Source organism: Solanum tuberosum, unplaced genomic scaffold (assembly GCF_000226075.1).
Source record: "Solanum tuberosum cultivar DM 1-3 516 R44 unplaced genomic scaffold, SolTub_3.0 scf00833, whole genome shotgun sequence".
Classification (NCBI taxonomy): Eukaryota; Viridiplantae; Streptophyta; class Magnoliopsida; order Solanales; family Solanaceae; genus Solanum; species Solanum tuberosum.
This window is the reverse complement of record NW_006239742.1, coordinates 36,869-58,035: the sequence shown is the minus strand read 5'-3', so window position 1 is coordinate 58,035 and position 21,167 is coordinate 36,869. Positions and strand designations below refer to the sequence as shown.

At 30.1% G+C, this 21,167-nt stretch overlaps 3 protein-coding genes and 2 non-coding genes across 5 annotated transcripts; 2 read left to right on the top strand and 3 right to left on the bottom strand.

Moving 5' to 3' along the window:
• Nucleotides 1–1,352: 1,352 nt before the first annotated feature.
• On the top strand, nucleotides 1,353–5,918 carry LOC102593011 (beta-glucosidase BoGH3B-like). Its single transcript, XM_006367519.2, has 9 exons — nucleotides 1,353–1,584; nucleotides 2,842–3,046; nucleotides 3,325–3,415; nucleotides 3,489–3,634; nucleotides 3,778–4,021; nucleotides 4,137–4,241; nucleotides 4,326–4,508; nucleotides 4,590–4,794; nucleotides 5,318–5,918. The coding sequence occupies exons 1-9, from the start codon at nucleotides 1,362–1,364 to the stop codon at nucleotides 5,803–5,805; spliced, it is 1,890 nt and encodes a 629-aa protein (XP_006367581.1). The 5' UTR covers nucleotides 1,353–1,361; the 3' UTR covers nucleotides 5,806–5,918.
• Nucleotides 5,919–7,376: 1,458 nt separating this feature from the next.
• TRNAK-UUU (transfer RNA lysine (anticodon UUU)) lies at nucleotides 7,377–7,448 on the top strand. The gene has a single exon. It is a non-coding gene; the product is annotated as a tRNA-Lys (tRNA).
• A 216-nt stretch (nucleotides 7,449–7,664) lies between these two features.
• LOC102592680 (uncharacterized) lies at nucleotides 7,665–8,907 on the bottom strand. The gene is made up of 2 exons (XM_006367518.2): nucleotides 8,527–8,907; nucleotides 7,665–7,926 (listed from the first exon to the last, which is right to left on the bottom strand). The coding sequence occupies exons 1-2, from the start codon at nucleotides 8,766–8,768 to the stop codon at nucleotides 7,824–7,826; spliced, it is 345 nt and encodes a 114-aa protein (XP_006367580.1). The 5' UTR covers nucleotides 8,769–8,907; the 3' UTR covers nucleotides 7,665–7,823.
• Nucleotides 8,908–9,862: 955 nt separating this feature from the next.
• On the bottom strand, nucleotides 9,863–10,348 carry LOC107059099 (uncharacterized). The gene has a single exon (XM_015305518.1). The coding sequence runs from the start codon at nucleotides 10,346–10,348 to the stop codon at nucleotides 9,863–9,865; it is 486 nt and encodes a 161-aa protein (XP_015161004.1).
• A 4,457-nt stretch (nucleotides 10,349–14,805) lies between these two features.
• On the bottom strand, nucleotides 14,806–14,885 carry TRNAL-UAG (transfer RNA leucine (anticodon UAG)). The gene has a single exon. It is a non-coding gene; the product is annotated as a tRNA-Leu (tRNA).
• Nucleotides 14,886–21,167: the final 6,282 nt, after the last annotated feature.

Sequence of the window (21,167 nt, the reverse complement as noted above, 5' to 3'; positions counted from 1 at the left end):
GGTTTGGTTTGAGTTCTATTTGACTTTTTTTCTTTTAATACCAATTCAAATTAAGAATGGTAGTTTTTATTTTCAACGCCAAACCAACCAAATCAAACCACAAATCTTTTTTTTTTTCGGTTTTGGTTTGACTTTAATTTCACCCACAATTTGTTTACCCTTTTGGCTTTTTGGCAAAATTTATTATATCGTATTTTAAGAAAAATAAATCAAAATGAATGAATTAGATTACTATTTTACCCCAAGTAATATCCATACTGCAATTTTATCTTTATGGTTTCAATTTTATAAGAAAAAGTCAATTAACACAAACTCTTTTCTTTTTTTTGAATATTTCCAAATTTATAGGAAAATATTAACTAACACATAAAAATGTGTCACACATTCATGATTCAAAGTAGATTGTTAACTTCGAATCTGAAAAACTATAATAGTATAATTGTATTCCGTTCTGAACACAAAATAAAATATTTACTAAAGTTTACAATCCCCAATTTGAAATAATATATCTAAACATTGAAAACTATTATCTAATTAAAAATATATTAACAAAGTAGATTATAATTAATACTTTTTATCTATAAAATAAAATAAAATTATATATATTATGTCGATTTTTTTTGAGTTCTATTTGACTTTTTTTCTTTTAATACCATATCAAATCAAGAATGGTAGGTTGTTTTTTCAACGCCAAATCAATCAAACCAAACCAAACTACAAATCGTTTTTTTGTCTGTTTCACTTGATTTGTCGGGTTTTTTTCAGTTTGACTTTAATTTCTCCCACAATTTGTTTACCCTTTTGGCATTTTTGGCAAAATTTATTGTATCGTATTTTTTAAAAGAAAATCAAAATGGACGAATTAGATTACTAATTTACCCCAAGTAATATCCATACCGGAATTTCATCTTTATAGTTTCAATTTTATAAGAAAAAGTCAACTAACACAAACTCTTTTTTTTTAATATTTCCAATATTTTAGAAAAATATTAACTAACACATAAAAATGTGTCACACATTCATGATCCAAAACAAAGTTTGTTACAAATTATTCATACATAATCACTCCCTAGCAAAAAATCCTCTTAACCATACCTTAAAATTCTCTTTTGTGTGTATATATAATGTATAAGTACATATAACTCATACCATATATATGAACCATCACCAAGAGCTCTATATATATTTTTTTTTTTTTTTTTTTCTCCTATCAAATTTTATCCAAAAATTAAAAATTAAAAAAAATTAAAAGGAAAAAATTCATCTGTTTTATGTTTTCTTTCCTACTTGTTATCTAACTTTTGTTATTTGTTTGTTCATAACATATTGTCCTAGAAGATTATTACTGAAGTTGTAACAAGATGGGGAAATTTGTAAAAATACCCATTATGGGATTTATGTTATTTTGTGTCTTGGCAATGGTTATAGAGGCAGAAAATATGAAATATAAAGATCCAAAACAAAAATTGGGTGTTAGAATTAAAGATTTGTTGAAACGAATGACACTTGAAGAGAAAATTGGTCAAATGACTCAAATTGAGAGGAAAGTTGCATCTGCTGAGGTTATGAGTAAATATTTTATTGGTATGTTTTTGAATTTTTAATTATTTTTTTTCTTTTTTGAGTTATTAATTGGTTATTTTTGAAATTTTTGTATATTTTGGCGTTTGAATATTTATGTTGGTTAGACTCTTCGGAAATGTTGACAGGTGTATAGTGGATTTTTAGTGGATTGATGAATTGGTCATTCTTGAAATTTTTGTCTATTTTTATGTTTGAAAATCTATGTTGGTCGGACTCTTAAAAAATGTCGATAGAGGATTGATAAATTGGCCATTCTTGAAATTTTTGTCTATTTGGTGTTTGAAAATCTATGTTGGTCGGAATCTTCGAAAATGTTGATAGGTGTATAGTGGATTTTTAGTGGATTGATGAATTGGTTATTCTTGAAATTTTTGTCTATTTTGGTGTTTGAATATCTATGTTGGTCGGACTCTTCGAAAATGTTGATAGGTGTATAGTGGGTTTTTAGAGGATTGATGGATTGGCTATTCTTGAAATTTTGGAATATTTGGTTTTTGAAAACTATGTTGTTCAGACTCTTCAAAAATGTGGATTCGAATCCTCTAAAATATTGCATTTATAGGGGATTGATAATTGGCTATTCTTGAAAAATATTTCCATTTGGTGTTTGAAAACTATGTTGTTCAGACTCTTCAAAAATGTGGATTCGGATCCTTTAAAATAGTGCATTTTTAAAGGATTGATGAATTGGTCATTCTTGAATTTTTTGTTCATTTGGTGTTTGAAAACTGTGTCGACTCTTCAAAAATGTGGATTCGGATCCTCTAAAATAGTGCATTTTCAGAGGATTGATGAATTGGTTATTCTTGAAAAAAAAAAATCCATTTGGTGTTTGAAAACTATGTTTTTCAAACAAATGTAGACGGATGCGTGTTGGGTCCTCTAAAATAGTGCATTTTTAAAGGATTTTGAATTGGCCATTCTTGAAGTTTTTGCTCATTTGGTGTTTGAAAACTATGTCGCTCTTCAAAAATGTTGACGGGTGCATCTCAGATCCTCCAAAAATAGTACGTTTTGGCGGATCTGATATGGGTGTGTGACAACATATTTGGAGAGTCCGAGCAACATGGTTTGAAAAGGCACATTTGTTCTATAAAAAGCTTCAACTCTCAGCATTTTCTTGTATTTGGAAGTTCAAATTTGACAACATTGTATAATTTACGTATATCAGCTCGAATAAGTAAACAGTGAATCCGATCCGCTACTTGTGTAGTAAAGACCCCTTTTATCTTCAACTATATTTATTTTTTCCTGCAGGGAGTCTATTGAGTGGTGGAGGGAGTGTACCAAAACCTAATGCCACAGCTGAGGATTGGGTGAATATGGTAAATGATTTTCAAAAGGGATCTCTCTCGACTCGCCTCGGTATTCCCATGATTTATGGCATTGATGCAGTTCATGGCCATAATAATGTCTACAAAGCAACAATCTTTCCTCACAATGTTGGACTTGGTGTCACCAGGCAAGTTTCGATAAATCGCTCTTTGAAATGCAGAACGCCTTCCTTTGATGCATAGTATTAATGTGTGTTCCCCGAGATATCTTTGTTTGAATTAGACTATAATGAAGTACATGCCATACTGTTTTTCTCGTAGTCTATGCTATCGATGCCTGAATGCTCTGGTGTATCTCTTGTAATCGCGAAGAGGGATTACATTTGATTGTTTCTTTATGATAATTGGCTTCTAAGAACTATGATGTTTTGGTTCAATCCTGAAATCCTCGCGTTTTCGTTGATAGGGATCCTGAACTTATGAAGCGAATAGGGGCTGCAACAGCACTTGAAGTCAGAGCTACTGGAATACCATATGCTTTCTCTCCATGCATTGCAGTAAGTTGATATGATTGACACTAATTCTAGCACATAAAGATGTTTGATATACTAATAATTTATCTTATGGTAGGTATGTAGAAACCCGAGATGGGGTCGTTGTTATGAAAGTTTCAGCGAAGATATTAACATTGTACGAAGCATGACAGAGATCATTCCTGGTTTACAAGGCGATTTGCCAGCTAACATGAGCAAGGGAACACCTTATGTTAACGGAAAGTATGTATCGTTGTTCTTTCATTTTCATTGAATGATCTATTATATGTCCTGTTCTTTCGATATATCTGTATTATTGCTAAGAAATTCTGTCAAAGCAACCAACGCTGACAACGTTTGTATTCTGAACTATTCTATTTGTAAAGGACAAAGGTAGCAGGCTGTGCTAAGCACTTTGTGGCAGATGGTGGTACTGTGAATGGACTCGATGAAAACAACACAATAGTCGATTCAAAAGGATTATTTAGCATCCACATGCCTGCATATTACGATTCAGTCATAAAGGGTGTTGCAACAGTTATGGCATCTTACTCGAGCTTGAACGGTGAAAGGATGCATGCTAACACACATCTACTCACTGGTTTCCTAAAGAAGAGGTTGAACTTCAGGGTAAGAACGATTAGCTAAAGTTATATGCACGGACAGTCTAAAGTTATCTTTTGGTTAACGTCCATGATGGATGTATCGAAGTATATAACCACGTCTTTTGGCATGTATATTTCAGGGCTTTGTCATTTCAGATTGGGAAGGTATTAACCGGATTACTAACCCAGCCAACGCAAATTACACGTATTCAGTTGAAGCAAGTATTATGGCAGGAATTGACATGGTTAGTATATGTCGAATTTCTCAGTAGTGAATATATGAAAATGAGTTTTCGTCGTTCATGTATGTCTGTTTTGTCTACACACAGGTTATGGTACCGAATAACTACACAGATTTTATTGGCAATCTAACAATGCTAGTGAATAAAAACGTCGTTCCCATGAGCAGAATCGATGATGCTGTGAAGCGTATACTAAGGGTTAAGTTTGTCATGGGACTCTTTGAGGATCCATTGGGTGATCTTAGCTTAGCAAAACATTTGGGCAGCCCGGTACAATATGCTTATGTTTCGATTCATTAGGATATTTCTGTTTTCATGTTAGAGTTAATATGGTTGTACATATTTGTACAGGAACATAGAGAAATTGCAAGGGAAGCAGTAAGGAAATCACTTGTGCTTTTGAAGAATGGCAAGACAGCTGAGCAACCATTAGTTCCCCTTCCGAAAAAGGCGGCAAAGATACTTGTAGCTGGAACTCATGCAGACAATTTGGGTTACCAGTGTGGAGGCTGGACAATAACATGGCAGGGTGTTCCTCACAGTAACCTTACAGTTGGTATGTTCTGTTCTTATTCTGTCGTTTCGACTAGAGTACTACACGAATCCTTCATTTGTCTTGACGTACTAGCGTCAATCCCTTATGATACACTAGATTCTGCTCGGTTATTGATTGACGAGTATAACGTGTCTCATACTAGATTTCTTGAAATTTCTCTTCTGATTCAAAATCATTGTATAACGTGTCTCATACTAGATACATAAGCCTATCTATTTTACATTGGATAAGATGCACCATGTCTACTGTCTGCTCTCCGCTCCTATTAGTCCATAAGTAAGTACTGTGATGAAGCGGTTGTTGCTCACCTGACACGATTGTACGAGGTCTTGGGTGAACAAGGAACAAGAATTGGGGATATGATAAGAGGAATGGCTGAGATGTTCAGTCGCCTCCCTCCTCCTTTGTGAGTGTCCCGACCCCTACGAGAGAGACCAATTTTAGCAATACATCTGCATCATTTGCCAAATAGTTGTTCTGCAACATGTGTGAACTTAAACTGATGCATCTCGAAATCTTACAGGAACAACTGTCTTAGATGCTATCAAGAAAACAGTTGATCCTGCAACACAAGTAGTATTCAACGAGGAGCCAGACACTAACTTTGTGCAATCGAGCAAATTCGACTATGCTGTCGTAGTTGTTGGTGAAAATACATATGCTGAAGTGAACGGCGATAGCTCAAACCTCACAATACCTGATCCAGGTCCTAGCATTATACAAAACGTTTGCGGGGCAGTGAAATGTGTTGTAGTCATCATCTCTGGACGTCCTGTTGTGATCGAGCCATACGTTGAGAAAATGGATGTAATTGTGGCTGCTTGGCTTCCAGGAACTGAAGGACAAGGTGTTGCTGATGTTCTGTTTGGTGACTATGGATTCACTGGTAAACTCGCGCGTACTTGGTTCAAGAGAGTCGATCAGCTCCCAATGAACGTTGGCGATCCACACTATGATCCTTTGTTCCCCTTCGGATTCGGAATCACAACTCAAGCAGTGAAAGGAAACTAGAAAAACATGATTCAAGTGAAGTAATTTTTGTGTAAGAAAAGCTTCATAATATATAGTTTTGATTGCTCCTGGTAGACTATCAAGCAAAAGATGAAAAAATAAAGTAAATTTATATATCACAAAAGCAAGTATCTTATTATTTTGTTATCCATTTTGTTGTAAATATATTGCTTGAGGTTCATATATAAATAATATGGCTACCCAATATGTTTGTTTTTGTATACATGTTGATCCAATTTGTGTGCTTTTGGTAATGTTGTTGTTAAAGTAATGTATCTGTCAACTTTGCGAGTTAGAGTCTATATACACACTTTCCATCTAATCAATCTCAATCAAGTATGCCCTTTATATGACATTCTTATTTTGGAGTGTTTCAAAATGTTTGATACGAATACATTTCTATCAACGTACAACATTTATAGTAATTGCATTAGACAAAGCTTCATTCCAATTTGTTTGACATTCTTATTTCGGGGTGTTTCAAAATGTTTGATACGAATAAAATTATGTCTATATATACCTTTTATATAACTTTCAAAAATTTTGAAATCATCAAGCTATTAATGGATAACTTCAAATATCTCTCTTAGGTTTTCACTTCATAACACTAACCTTCCTTGACTCGGACTCTCCTAGCTCTTCCACTCTATGTATGCTCCTCCGAGGCAGGCTTACCATGCTTCGCACCAAAGTCATAATTGGCAGAAAATATCATTGTTTATATTTCACTCTATATTTTAACCTTATTTAGCTTTTTAATAATATAAATACAGACTCAATTAAAAGAGAACCGATTTGATTCAACTCGACTCTATGTAGTTATTTGTTACAATGCATATCTAATTTGTACCAATCCCTCTAATTACCCCCTGCAAAGCCAAAGAGTTTAGTCGAACTTTTGTCAACAAAAACAAATTTAAAGTACTATTCACTTATGGGCTCGTTTGATACGCGAGTTAGAATAAGTAAGGATATCTCATTAGATTATTTTATCTCACCTTCTATATTACATAGTAAGCTCATCATACTTCCGTTTTAAGTTTATTAAGGTAAAAGAAAATTTATCATTAAAGTTCTTTACATTTTAATTGATATTAAAAATATAATTTTTAAGTGAGTAGTAAAGTATTTAATTAATATGCAATTTAGTAGTGAAGTGAACATTTTAAGAGAAATCAAAATATAAATACACATAAGAATTAGGCAAATAAATTCAAAGAAAAATTGTATTTATAAAATGTATTTTTTTATTAGAAAATATATTATCTTAAGAACAATAAATAATTAAGATTGTGAATGTCATTATAAATGTTGTTAAAAATTATGTTAATATACATGAATGTAAAGTGGTGTAGAAAAGAGAGTTTAAGGGGGTATTTTTGTTATACCTACTTTATCCCAGGATAAGTTGTTGGGATTACTATTCCACCCCAGGGAGGGATAACTTATCCCAGGACTAATTGTTAATCCTGGGATAAGTTATCCCATCCTATTAAAGTTCTAATTTACCTGTGTTGTTCTTCATATTATTTATTGATTATATTGTATTACGGCATACACATAACATAATAGCCGTCTTAGCTCAGTGGTAGAGCGCGTGGCTTTTAACCACGTGGTCGTGGGTTCGATCCCCACAGACAGCGATTTAATCAAAATTTATAAAAATATATATATATATATATTATTATTTTTGCAAAACTAACTCAACATTTTTTACAAAAACAAAACAAAGTGAGGTCAACATATAGTTATTTATATCACAATTTATTCGATTTAATTTAATTGAAATCTATTTATTTATATTTATTTCGTAAATTTTAACACATATAGCTAGTGTACTAAATAGGGGTTCAGACAAATATCGTAACTTTTGCTAGACTTTGTATTTATATCAGAAAATTCATTAAACGTATAAAAACATTTAATTATGAACCGAGTAACTAAGATGAATTATGAGTTAAATAACAAATTTTGAACCCACAAATTACTGTAAATTCTGACTCAGCCTCTCGACTCGATCACTCCTCTAGCTCTAAGGGCTTAAAATATTTTCTGTCAATAAGATAAGTGCCAATGCTGAGACGAACTGCCCACACGTCCATAGGCTTCCTTGACACTATCCTGCATTACATTAATTCAATTTTATTTAGTATAAACTTACATGTATAAAGTTTAGTTTAATTTTTTTTCCACTCATATAATTTGAGCTAAATACAATAGTTTATATCGAACAAAATGTGTTTAGTCTAAATGAAAAAATAATTTTCAATTAGCATCAAGAGTTGGTTTTTGGATTGAGTTAGCCCTCTAGGTTCATTTCTTTATCATGGTATCAGAGTCAGGTTCACCTAATTCAATATTTTCGATGATTGGTCTACTGTATAATATTATTCATGCTTCAAATGTCCAATCTTAGACGTGCAAAGAACCAAGGAGTGTTGTTGTCCCATGTCAATGGGTCCAAAGGTCCTTAATTTCCTTTTATGATGTTGAACAAGGTTCATTACTTTATCATAGTATATAGTAAGAAACAACTTTTTTATACACCAAAAACTTAACATATTTCGCACAATCATCATAAAGGCAATTAAAGATGATCTAATAGTATAACACATAAAGCAGGATAATAATATTATATACACATTGTAAAAACTCATATATTATCACTGTATATAAGATAAATCCGCAAAAAATAGAAAGAGAATAAAATTGAGCACGCACCTGCCAACGTCACCGGGTTTGACCAAGCCAACATTGGGTCTAAGACAAGGCACGGAGGCAGCAGTTTTGAGCAACTTAGGAGACTCAATTACTATAATTGGTGACCCAATTTCAAGTTTTTGTGAGCCACCATTTGTATTTAACTCACATTTGATGATTAAATTGAGGGGTAATTGTGTTGAACCATAGCTAAATCTTGATGAACTTGGGCATTTGGGAATTGAGGTGAAAGAGAGTGCCATTTTGGAAGCAAAAAAATAGATGGTTCTAAGTTCTAGCTAACTTCAAGATGATGTTTTTTGTGGTTCTTACTAGAGTACAAGTGTTTTATGCATAGGATACTACTTAGAGTGGGGCCCATGCTTGTGACAAAAAAAATTGGTTAGAAAAAAGACGTATGAAAATTTGGGAGATTTGATTTTGTAGACTTTTATAAATTTCGTCTTTCACTTAATGAATCACGCCTTTTTCAAAGCATTACTATTCCTGAGTGCAGGTTCGGTGATTCATGCCATGTCGGATGAGCAAGATATGCGGAAGATGGCGGGCTTGCCTCCTCGTTCCCTTTTACCTATGCCATGATGCTCATGGACAGCTTAGATTTTTAGTTTTACGTTCTTTTGACAAGAAATTTTTTATTTTTATACTAGTGATCTGAAAAGATTAATTTCTTGGGTTTAATTAGCAAGTGATCATAAGAGCTTTCCATAGAAAATTCTCCATGATCGGATAAAAAAGACCTTTAAATTCACTGATTCAAATAATTCAAATTTGTATCAATTTTAACAAGGGAAAAAAACACTCTACCAAAAGGCTGCTCTGTTAGCCTCTGTAATGTGTTACGTTAAGTTTCAATTTTAAACAAATTGAAATGAAATATAAATTTTATCAATTTAACCAAAAGAATTGAAAGTTAATAAAAAAAATCATTAACTAGACTAATAAGACAAAATAAGATAAACGCAAAATAGATTTCCAATAGTTTAATAGATAACTCAATCTCGATAATCAATAGTTCTTTTTCGATTCAAGTCTGTTAAATTGAAATTAACACATAATCTAATCCAAACAACATTATTAATCAAAGAACTTAACCATTAAAAAATTCCAATCCACATTTTTGCATTTATCATTTTCACAAAGATATTACAACAATTGATAGCAAAAATAGAAAAATAAAACTTTTTGCTACTTCTTTTTGCAATTATATTTACAAAACCATAATCATTGAAATACCCTTTTCTCTAACCCAAAAAAGGCAAAACAAATAAAAAATAATAATCAATGCCCTCTTTTTTTTATCTTTTTTTAAAAAAAAATATTTTTTCTTACCCTTTTATTCTTCTTTTTTCTGTGATGAGTTTCTCCAAAATCCACCTTCATAAAACCGACCCCACATCTCCGTTTCCGATTCCGCCGACGCTGGCTTTCCGCCGCCGTTTCCGCCGCCGACGGCATTGACATTTTCCGACTCTTTCCCGTCGCCGGCAGCGGTAACTTGGCAGCATTTGGATTCATTCTTCTTATTATTGCTATTATTCAAAAGCCTTTTCTGTTTATTTTTCCTCAACATTTTCCGGCACAATCCCGTCGGAACTTTATACACCGCCAGTATGAGAAAATGCATCATCGCACACGGAAGACAACAGCACACCGTCGCGCACTCCGCCGCCGTTCTTCCGGCGACTTCGCCTTTCCGTTTACGAAAAGTTTCGCAGTGATTCATCATCGTCGTTGGCGTTGTAGTTTCTGTTCGTAACAACGGTTGTCGACGGTGCACCGTCGATGACCCGGTTGGCCCTGTCATCGCCGGCGATTTCATTTTGACCGGGAAAAAACAGGGTCAAAATTAATTTGTACAGGCTAATTCATTTTTGAAAAAGAACAAGAAATTGTGAAAAGGGGGAATTTAAAGAAAAAGAATTCAAGAAAGGAACAAATAAATTAAGAAAAAAAAGAGATTATGAATTATGAATTTCTAGAGAAATAAACAAAATTAAAGAGGAAACATGAAAATCTCTCTAAGAGAGAGAGAGGTGGTAATTGAAGAGGAAATTAGAAAAATGGAGTAAAAAAAATTTTGAAAAAAAAAATAAAATTAAAGTTTGTTTCACCTTGAAAATTGTGAAATTTGAAAAATATTTTTTTTTATTTTTAAAGTGAAAAAATAATATTTGAAAATTAGAGTTATATTTGATAATGAATTTAAATTTGAGTTGTTTTTGAATTTTTGTGTGTGATTTTAGATGTCTATTTGTACTATATATTTATTTGTGGGCGGCAATTTTTGTAAAATTAGATAAGAAATTTATTCTATACTTTTTTTTTTCATTATTATTATACTACATGAATTATATGTTTTATACTACATACTGGTATTATTTAGAAAGTCAAAAAAGTTCCAAAATAATTTTTATAAATATGTTCTTAACTTATAGAAAGTTTTAATTTTGAGTATATGTAATCCCTAATGTTTAAATATATAAAAAGTCTTTTCAAGAAGTTATCTTGCCTCAATGTTTATTTAAAGGGAAAATTGTGCATTATAGCAAACTATTAATTCAAAATAAATGTTATAGCTATGGTTCCATTTAAATCTAATTCGTAGCAAACACATTGTCATTCGCCTCTCTCCCTTGAATTTCGCTCGCCTCTCTCACTTTATACAAACACGAATGTATAAATTGTGTTTGTGTTTGTATAAAGCGAGAAAGAATTGTATATACAAATATAAATACATATTTTTTCGTCCTATACACTTATAATTATACAAATACAGATCTTCCTCTGCCCAGTTCTATTTTGTCTTTCTCTCTTTCTCTCTTTATACAAACACATATTATAAAAATTACAATGAATAATTTGTGTTTGTATAAAGCGCCGGCGCGCGCGCGAGAGAGAGATATTTGATATAGCAATGTTATAATTCGATTCAATTGTATACAATTCAAATTTTATGCAGATATACAAACACAATCATTGATGCATATACATAGTATACAATTATCTAACCGATATACATATACAATCGCTGCGATTTTATACAAACGAGATGCCTGCGAATAAGATGCATCTGATTTATATATAAATCAGATGAGCACAAATAGCAAAACTGTAGTTATAGAGCGCTAATATGATTTTTATGTTTGTTATTTCTAAAATTTGCTCTTATTTAAATAAGGGAAAAGATTTGTTATATCCCTCAACTTTGTTATTTAGAGATGATATAACTATCGTTACAAAAATGGCTCATATATACCCATATTGTTACACAAATGACTCATATATACCCTTTTCCTCTGACGGAAGTGAAAAAAAAGTAGAGTTAAAATTAATTTTTAACATTCTTTTAATTTTTTTTAAAAAAAAGGACAAATATACCTCCAAACTATCATACTTTACCGTTATACTTTAAGGTTATATATACCTTACCGTCAATATTTTGGATTGTGTATATCCTTGAAGCTAACAGATAGACACGTGGCTTCATCTAAATGATTTACCCGATTTTATTTATTTTTTTACCCAAAAATTAAAAATTCACCCAATCCACAACCAAAATGGGTGTTGCCAAAATCCACTCTTCATTGTCATAAAAAACCATCCCTCTATTCTTCTTAACTCACCATGACCAAGGAATCAAGAACTCATCTTTCAAGAAAGAAGTTGACATGTTCGCTAAAACTACTCTCTTGTTCACTTTCACTTCAAACTTTGTATCTTCCTCATTTCATTCAACTTCAACATGTAACATCCCTGCAAGTTGTGTCAATCTCGTGTCTTTCGAATTTTTTAAATTTGTAGACTTCATGCTTGCTGACAAAAAAAAGAAAAAACTTCAACTTCATTTAGCATAGTAGGAATCTAGGTTATTGAGTGTTTTGTACATCATTTATTTCAAGAATATTTTCAACCCCTTTCAATAATAACAAATCGATTTGAACTTGAAATTTTTGATTTGATTGTAGACCCACTTTAAAGCTTGAAGCTTTGTCCATCAATGGTGGTAGTATTTTATCAACCCCTTTCAATAACAATAAATCAATTTGAGTTTGAAATTTTTGATTCGATTGTAGACTCATTTTTAAGCTTGAATCTTTGTCCATCAATGGTGATATTGTTTCCAACCCCTTTCAACATAATAAATTAATTTGAACAAAAAAAATGAAATTGATTTCTTGATTTTCATTGAAATAATGTGCTTCTAGGTTTTTGTTTGTGAGATTTGGAGAATGGTGCCAATGAAAATGAATTGAACATTTTTTCATTTTGTGTGATTTTTAATGGAGATGAAAAGCTAAATTTTTTATTTTCAATTTTAAATGACATGGTATTTTAATTTGGGTCATGGGTGAGTAAATTATGAAAAATAGATAGGTTTTTAATGTTTGGATAAATAAATAAAATCAAGTAAATTATTTAGATGATGCAATGTGTCAATCAGTTAGGCTTAAGGGTATGGACAATTCAAAATATTGACGGTAAGGGTATATACAACCTTAAAGTATAACCGAGGGTATTGACATATCATTTATGATAGTTCGAGGGTATATTTATCATTTTTCCCCTTTTTTAATAAAATAAATAAATTATAAAGGCAACATCATTTGATTTGAACAACACATATTTATGAAGTTACTTTGCACTTTAATCAAATTAAAATTTTACAATATTTTTTTATCAATTCTTGATAAACAAGCATCATGAACAAAAATTTAAAATTAAGGAAATAATTTGGATAACTAAATTTTGAGGATGAAAGATGCTTGGATTTTGTTTTTAAAGAAAAAATATGGAGCACAATTTTTTTCAAAAATAAAAGTGTCTCTAAAAGAGTCTGAACGAGAATAAGACTCTGTCACAAATCTGTTCATTCAGACCATTTCAGACCCATTAAGATATTTTTCAGTAAAAAACAAACGCACTTAATAGCCTAATGTCTGAACCATTCAGATTCAGACCTCCATTAAGTGCAAACAAATGAGGCCTAAGATGGTTTGGGCATGTGAAGATGAGATGTGTGGTTGCCTTGTAAGAAGGTGTGAGAGGTTGGATATATTAAAGTCGAGGAGAGGCAGAGGTAAACCGAAAAAGTATTGGGGAGAAGTGATTAGACAAGATTTGGTGCATCTTCAACTTAATTACCGTGGACATGACATTAGATAAGATGGTAGGAAAGTTGTAGAGAAGGGTAGAATGTTAGTAGGTAGTTCAGAATTGTCTGACTACAAGTTTATTCATATATTTGGCAAGGTGAAAGTGTAGAGCTCTGTGTTGGTCGTAGTATTAGCATATCCATGTACTATTTGTATTTTGGTATCTAATATCATTTGTGCTTTACTATGTTTAGGTGATCACACCTTCTTTTGTTGTTGTTACAGTCCTTGCATATATGTTTTGCACTGCTTTGCTATTAGCTTTTATGTTTTCTTTTAATTATTACTTTGATTTACTTGAGCCGAAAATCTTCCAGAATCAACCTCTCTACTTCGAAAAGGTAGTAATAAGGCTTACGTACACTCTATCATCCCCACACGTACCCTACTTTGTGAAATTTCACTGAATTTATTGTTGTTGTAAATGTCAATAGGTCGATATACATGATGGTCATAAGTAAGTTACATCCTCGTATTTTAATTTATTTGTCTAATTTTTATTTTTAATCTATATAAAAGTGAATATTTTTTTTCCTAATTTCATATGATATGTTTAAAATTACAAGATTTTAAAGGTGCTTTAGTACATTACACACATTTTTAGTTTAACAACATAAAATTCAAAAATCTTCTTTATTTTCTCAAATTTTGGACCGAGACAATCTAAGACAAAAACATAAAATAGATGAAGGATTTTGCTTACATGACAAAATTAAGAAAGAAGATGTAGGGTCCATGGTGGATAAAAATGAAAAAGAAAATGAGATTGAAATAATTTGAACATGTGAAAAGAAATTAAAAAGGAAGGAGTATTTCAAAATATAAACTTTTTTTTGCAAGTACTCTTAAATATCTGTTATATAGAAAAGTTAATCACATATAAATATGACACCTTCTTCAATCATATATATCAGTCTTAATTGAAACATGTTTGGAGCTTTATGGCTTGTTAAGACTAATGTGTATATAAGAATCGATATATTTTAAATGATTAACTAATCTATCTAATGTAACCTTAGAGTAAGCGAAGTATATTAAAATTTTAATGTGTATAGTATAAATAGTTTATCATATGTTTAGGTACTTAATTGGGCCAAAAATATCCAAAAAAAATAAAAAAATATGACAGCTGTGGGATTTGAACCCACGCCCTTTCGGACCAGAGCCTAAATCTGGCGCCTTAGACCACTCGGCCAAACTGTCAAGTTGTTAGATTTTAACGTATTTCATTATATATTTAAAAATATAGTTGACTTTCCTTATGTGATATAGTGATCCCACCATTTATGTTGATTGGATAAGATAATTCAAGAAATAGATAATACCTCAAATTATTCTGAAATTTTATCTTGAAATTACTATCTTTATTTCACATTCTAAAAAACCCTTTTAAAAAATTCAATTATAATTTAATATGATATTTTTCTCTAAGAATTGTAGCATGCAAGAAGAAAGAAATAGAAAATTGTTTTTGGGCATTGTCTCACATTTGTGACGAGATAAGACTTGAGAGGGAGTTCTTCGGGATGACTTAGTTAGTTTTGAGGGTGGTCATCCACACAGATGACTTGTGATTGATCCTCCCTCAATACCTTTTGAGTCGAACTTGTCACATATGGTTTGCCTAGTGCAGTTTACATCTCATATGTGATTTATAGGTTATTATACAATGGGGAGTTTACTCAGTGCACATAGAGTGTTCACCCGAAGGTTAGAAGTGTGTGTAGGGGTGTACAAAACCGAACTGAAAACTGAACCAAATCGCAAATCGAGTCAAACCGAAAAAAAACCCGATTAGTGGTTTGGTTTGACTTGATTTGGTATTGAAAAAAAAAACCCGACTATATTTGGGTTGGTTTGGTTTTAACTAAAAAAAACCTACCTGAGACCAAACCAACTCGACATGATATATGTAATTTTAAAATTTTATTTTATACATAAAAATATTTACTTTGATATAATTTTAAAATACTTCTTATACTATTTCATAGTTTTTATCTTTTAATATATTATTTCAAGTTTAAAACATAGAATTCAGAATGGTCCAATAAAGATTATAGTTCATAGATGTTGATAATTATAATAAATCTTAAATCAAAATCAAATTAATACTAATGCAAAAAGAAAATCAATTCAACACTAAGAATGACAATAATATTGAATATTTGTTCTTTAGTTTTACATTGGTTTAGACAATTAAAATACATAATCTAATTTTAATTTTTCTTAAATATTTAGTAATGTAACTAATACTTATTAAATTTATTTTAGCATGATTTAGTAGTTTTAAATTATGATCATTTTCATTATGACTTTGCAATATTTATTTTATACGATGATTTCATTATTATTTTTTATTGAATATTTTAGTGTCAATAGTACTCATCTCATATTTTGTGTCATTTTCTTAAGAAACACCTTAGATAATTGTATTTGGTTGGACTAAAGAAATATTTGGAGCACAAGTTAATTATATGTTTGTATGCAAACTTTATCGAAAAAATCTAAAAATCTGAAAAAATCCGAGGTTTATTAGTTTGGTTTGATTTAAAAATTTGACACAATGGTTTGGTTTGGTATTTGAAAAACCCGAACCAACCCGAGGTTGAAAAACCCAAAAAATCCAAATTTTATTAGTTTGGTTTGGTTTATAAATTTAAAAATTTTACACAAATTATTTGGTTTGATATTTGAAAAACCCGAACCAACCCGATCATGTACACCCCTAAGTGTATGTATAAATATGATAAATACAATCGTCTGACATCTCAAAAAAATCATTTTCTCTAACCTCTCAAATTATTGCTTGAATAATAAATACTCAAACTATATCTATAGATCTTTAATAAGATCTAAATTACAGTAATTTCAAAAAATGTATCTATATTAAATGACGATATAAAATCAGACCACCCGATAAAAGTCTAACGATATGTCTTATTAGACCACAATAAACAAATTAAAAGACAAAGGCCCTATAAATATTTTAAGCTAAGGTTGCCCATATTTTTCATAAATAACGTGTCCTATTAGAAGTTTGCAACGTAGCCTTAGAACCTAATTCGTAATAAACTATTTGTAGTCACAAAACGCATGAAAGAGGAATATATTACTCTCTCAGTCCCATTTTATATGATGTACTTTGATTTGGCACAAACTTTAAGAAAAATGGAAAGACTTTTAAAACTTGTGGTCCAAAATGAATGATAGAAATTTGTGTGGTTGTAAATCATTTCATTAAGGGTAAAAAAGACATTTTATAGGCAAATTGTTACTTAAAATAGAAATGTGTCATTCTTTTTGGGACTGACTAAAAAGGAAAGTAAGTCATATAAATTGGGACAGAGGGAGTATATATTTCTTACAAATATATTCTCCCATTTTCTCTTCACTTTCTTTGTAATATAATTGCCTAAAAGAAGTTGTTCTCCTTATCTATGCATAAAGGGATAATAAAGGTGGATATTTTGATAAATACAAAGTGAATTCCAAATAATTACTCCTTCCGACTGTCGTGTTTTGTTTCTTGAGAGTTAAACTATATTTCAATTCATAAATTTTGATATATGTATTTTTTTCACTTAACAGATATCAATGAATTATAATTGGGATAAGGGTCTGAAAAATATCCCAATTTTGGTCGGTATTTGCTGTTGCGATACTAAACTTTCGTGAGGACCTATTACCTTCTTAGACTATTTAATACCGTATTTTAAAACATAATTATAATTTGCCAACATGGACATAAAAAATAATGTAAAATTATAAATAGTAATGTGTCCACGTGGGGCACATATATACCTTTAAAATACACTATTAAATAGTTTAGGGGCTAAAAAATACGGTATTAAATAGTCTAGGGAGGTAATAGGTCTTTATGAAAGTTTAGTATCGCGACAGCAAATTCGACCAAAGTTGGAGTATTTTTCAGACCCTTATCCCATTATAATTATAGTACTTTTTTTTATAGTTTCCAAATATTTAACTATAAATTTGAAAATGTTCAATTAATTAATCTAATCTAATTTAATTACGTATAAAAATAAACAATTTTTTTTTTAAAAAAAAATGTGACAAGTATTACAAAGGAAGTATAGATTCGTTGGTTCATTGTGTTTTATATATTGTACAAATTATTTCACATGTGTAAAATGATAATGGTAATGATAATAATCCGTACCAATTTGAAAACTTTACGGGATTGTATGGTAGGATGTATTAAAAAAATAATACATGTATATATTAGTGGTTATGATATTTTAATCCTTTAATTTGCTTGATAAAACTTTCAGCTTATATATATTTTATCAGATATGTATTAGTTATACTATACACTTTTAAGTATTATCGGGGTATAAATAATACATAATAAATCATGATTTTGCAATACCGCGATTAAGTAAGCATGGTTAAAAATAATATTGTCCTTAATTAACAAATCAAATCCAATAGATAAGAAATAATTTCAAACATGAATACATCATTTATTTTGTTTGTAGTTAATTATTATATATAAGATCCATCAATCAAGCTCTTTTTAAAAGCTTAATAAAAGCAAGTATTGTTGGAGAGGAATATCTTAACTTTTATACATCATTTGATTCAACAACTCACCATATATATACATTCATGAAAATCAATGAATATGACTTTTTCATCCAAATAACAAAAAGATACTTAATTAAAAATCAATATTTGATGGTACATTATTTAAAGGGACACTTGTAACATGCATGACCTCAAAACTAAGGACATGAACACTCAAAAAAAGGTATTTCACCATTTGTATGTAACATGCATGACCTCAAAACTAAGGACATGAACACTCAAAAAAGGTATTTCACCATTTGTAGATAGTTGGACTATTCTAAAAGGGGATTGAATTGCAATTTATATATTCATTTATTCTTTTTATATTAATTTAAATTTAATCCATCAATCTTCCTTTCATTCGCTTTACAAAAATCGCACAATACATAGCTAGAAGTCAAAAAGTGTAGATTAGAAAGCGCCTTCTAAACCACCTCATTCATTTAATAAAGAGAGGGGAAGGAGCTAATTTATTTGCATGATAAGTTTATTAAGAAAAATAATAATTTAATTAGAATTAAGTCGCGATGTTTATTTCAATTCATTTTTTTCCCGAATCTTATTCCATTTAGGATCAAATTGCATTAAATACAAATTCTTTGCCCTTAAAGTTTAAATCATAAGCTTCTAATTACGAACAAAAGATTCTGATCATCCCACCACAGTCTCGTTCGCGATGGATTGAATTAAAAGATGCATTATTAGATGTGTTGAGATATTTCGGGAGCCAAGGACAGGTGGTTTTTATTATTGGATACATTAATTCCAAGTAGAAACCATGTAAGTAGTGTACTGTCTACATGTTTCATTTTTAATACAATGTAGAGTCATATATGTTACATTATTTCATTTATTTGTATTAGCTTATCTACTATATTTTGAATTGATTCAATTTGTTTGGAAGTACAATACAAATGAGTGCTTAACTTATAATATTTCTCGTATAATTTTCTAATATATCTAAATTTAAAATTTAAAATATTAAACTAATCTATTTAAATTTAACTTTAAAGACTAATTAAATTAACTCTCATAAAAATAAACATGAGTAATTTTCACGCAACAAACGATATATATCTATAAGTTCAAAGGGTAAAATGATAAGAAGAAAAATTCTCAAAAAAAAGGAGATGGTTCCCTATGGATGACAAGCTAGCACTATGAATAATTTAGTTCTAGGAACTTGAAAACATCAGATATTTTCTTGAAATGACCAATTAAATTATAGATAAACTTTTTTAAAAAAAATGGAAGAACCTTGTTCCAAATACCAAGAATATTACCTAAAAATCGAAAGCATATGACCAATTCACTTAGGCCAATTACCTCCCTTTTTATCCATAAATTTAGTTATCCTAGCTAGCTACAATTAGTTGAATAACAATAACCATATACTATTATGATTTATTTAGCTTATTATGGGTATATAGTTGTTCCTTTTGATGAATGAATTATGCCATATATATTGGTAAATCAATAAAAGTTTGGGTTCTTATTAATTCTTTTATTTTTATGTTTTTATCGATACCTAAGTGATAACGAATTTGGATAGCTTTTTTATGGTCGATTTCATCAATTTTAGTTGAGGCAATTTTTACGTGTTTATAACCAACTAATCTAACTTCTAAAACATATAATATTCTTGATCCTTCCTTCTACAAGGTCTGGACATTAATTCTACCTTCTTTGAGCTAGTTTTTAGGTGTGAATTAGGCTTTATGCTTATCAGTATAATAATTGTTTCTTGGAAAAGAGCCGATATATCCCTTGTTTTAAAAGTGACTCATATATTTGTTGCACAAATGACTCACATGTATCCCTACTCTTAAGCAAATGACTCACATATACCCCTACTCTTACACAAATGACTCACATATACCACTACTCTTACAAAAATGGCTCACAATACCTTTTTCCTATAATAAGAAATTCAAATAATGATACAAAGAAGTCAGATAATAATTTAGACAAGTGGAGTTACTCGGATGGTAAACACCCCTCACTTCCAACCTTAAGAATGTGAATTCTAGTCACCAAGGGAGCCAAAGGTGGGAGCTCTTGAGGGGAGGAATAAATAATAATAATAATAATAATAATAATAATAATAATAATAATAATAATAATAATAATAATAATAATAATAATAATAATAATAATAATAATAATAATAATAATAATAATAATAATAATAATAATAATAATAATAATAATAATAATAATAATAATAATAATAATAATAATAATAATAATAATAATAATAATAATAATAATAATAATAATAATAATAATAATAATAATAATAATAATAATAATAATAATAATAATAATAATAATTCATGTGTGAAAATGACCAAATATATCCCTATATGATATTTTTTAAAGCAAGAAAATAATTTACAATTAATTTTTTCACTTCCATCAGATGAAAAGGGTAAATGTGAGTCACTTTTGTAATGGTGAACCACTTTTATAATGGTAAGGATATATATGTGAGCCACATTTTTAACGAGAGGTATATTAGCTCTAAATGACAAACTTGAGGGGTATATCATACCCTTTTCCCATGTTTGTTTTGATAATAAAATTGTCCCACATTGATGAACGGATAGAATTCTGGACATTTTATAAGGTTTGGACAATCCTCTTTCATTTAAGTTAGTTTTTGAAGTGTAGGGTGGAAATATCTTAATCCATGAATATGCATGCATCATATTGGACTTGGTCAATTCTTTTCCATTATTTGAACTAGATTTTGGGGCGTCAGTTAGACCTTCACAATTAGAGAGGGGATTAATCAAATTTCAAAGAGAATTAAAAAAGAAAAAAGAAATAATCTGAGTTTAAACTAACTAGGTTCTATATATATATATATATATATATATATATATATCAAAC

Excerpts from the sequence above, each read along its gene's own strand:
- LOC102593011 (XM_006367519.2), top strand. The coding sequence starts at position 1,362 with ATGGGGAAATTTGTAAAAATACCCATTATGGGATTTATGTTATTTTGT. Across the intron at positions 3,047-3,324 it reads GTTGGACTTGGTGTCACCAG|GGATCCTGAACTTATGAAGC; the intron begins GCAAGTTTCGAT and ends TTTCGTTGATAG. Across the intron at positions 4,509-4,589 it reads CAAAACATTTGGGCAGCCCG|GAACATAGAGAAATTGCAAG; the intron begins GTACAATATGCT and ends ATATTTGTACAG.
- LOC102592680 (XM_006367518.2), bottom strand. The coding sequence starts at position 8,768 with ATGGCACTCTCTTTCACCTCAATTCCCAAATGCCCAAGTTCATCAAGA. Across the intron at positions 7,927-8,526 it reads AAACCCGGTGACGTTGGCAG|GATAGTGTCAAGGAAGCCTA; the intron begins GTGCGTGCTCAA and ends AATGTAATGCAG.
- LOC107059099 (XM_015305518.1), bottom strand. The coding sequence starts at position 10,348 with ATGAAATCGCCGGCGATGACAGGGCCAACCGGGTCATCGACGGTGCAC.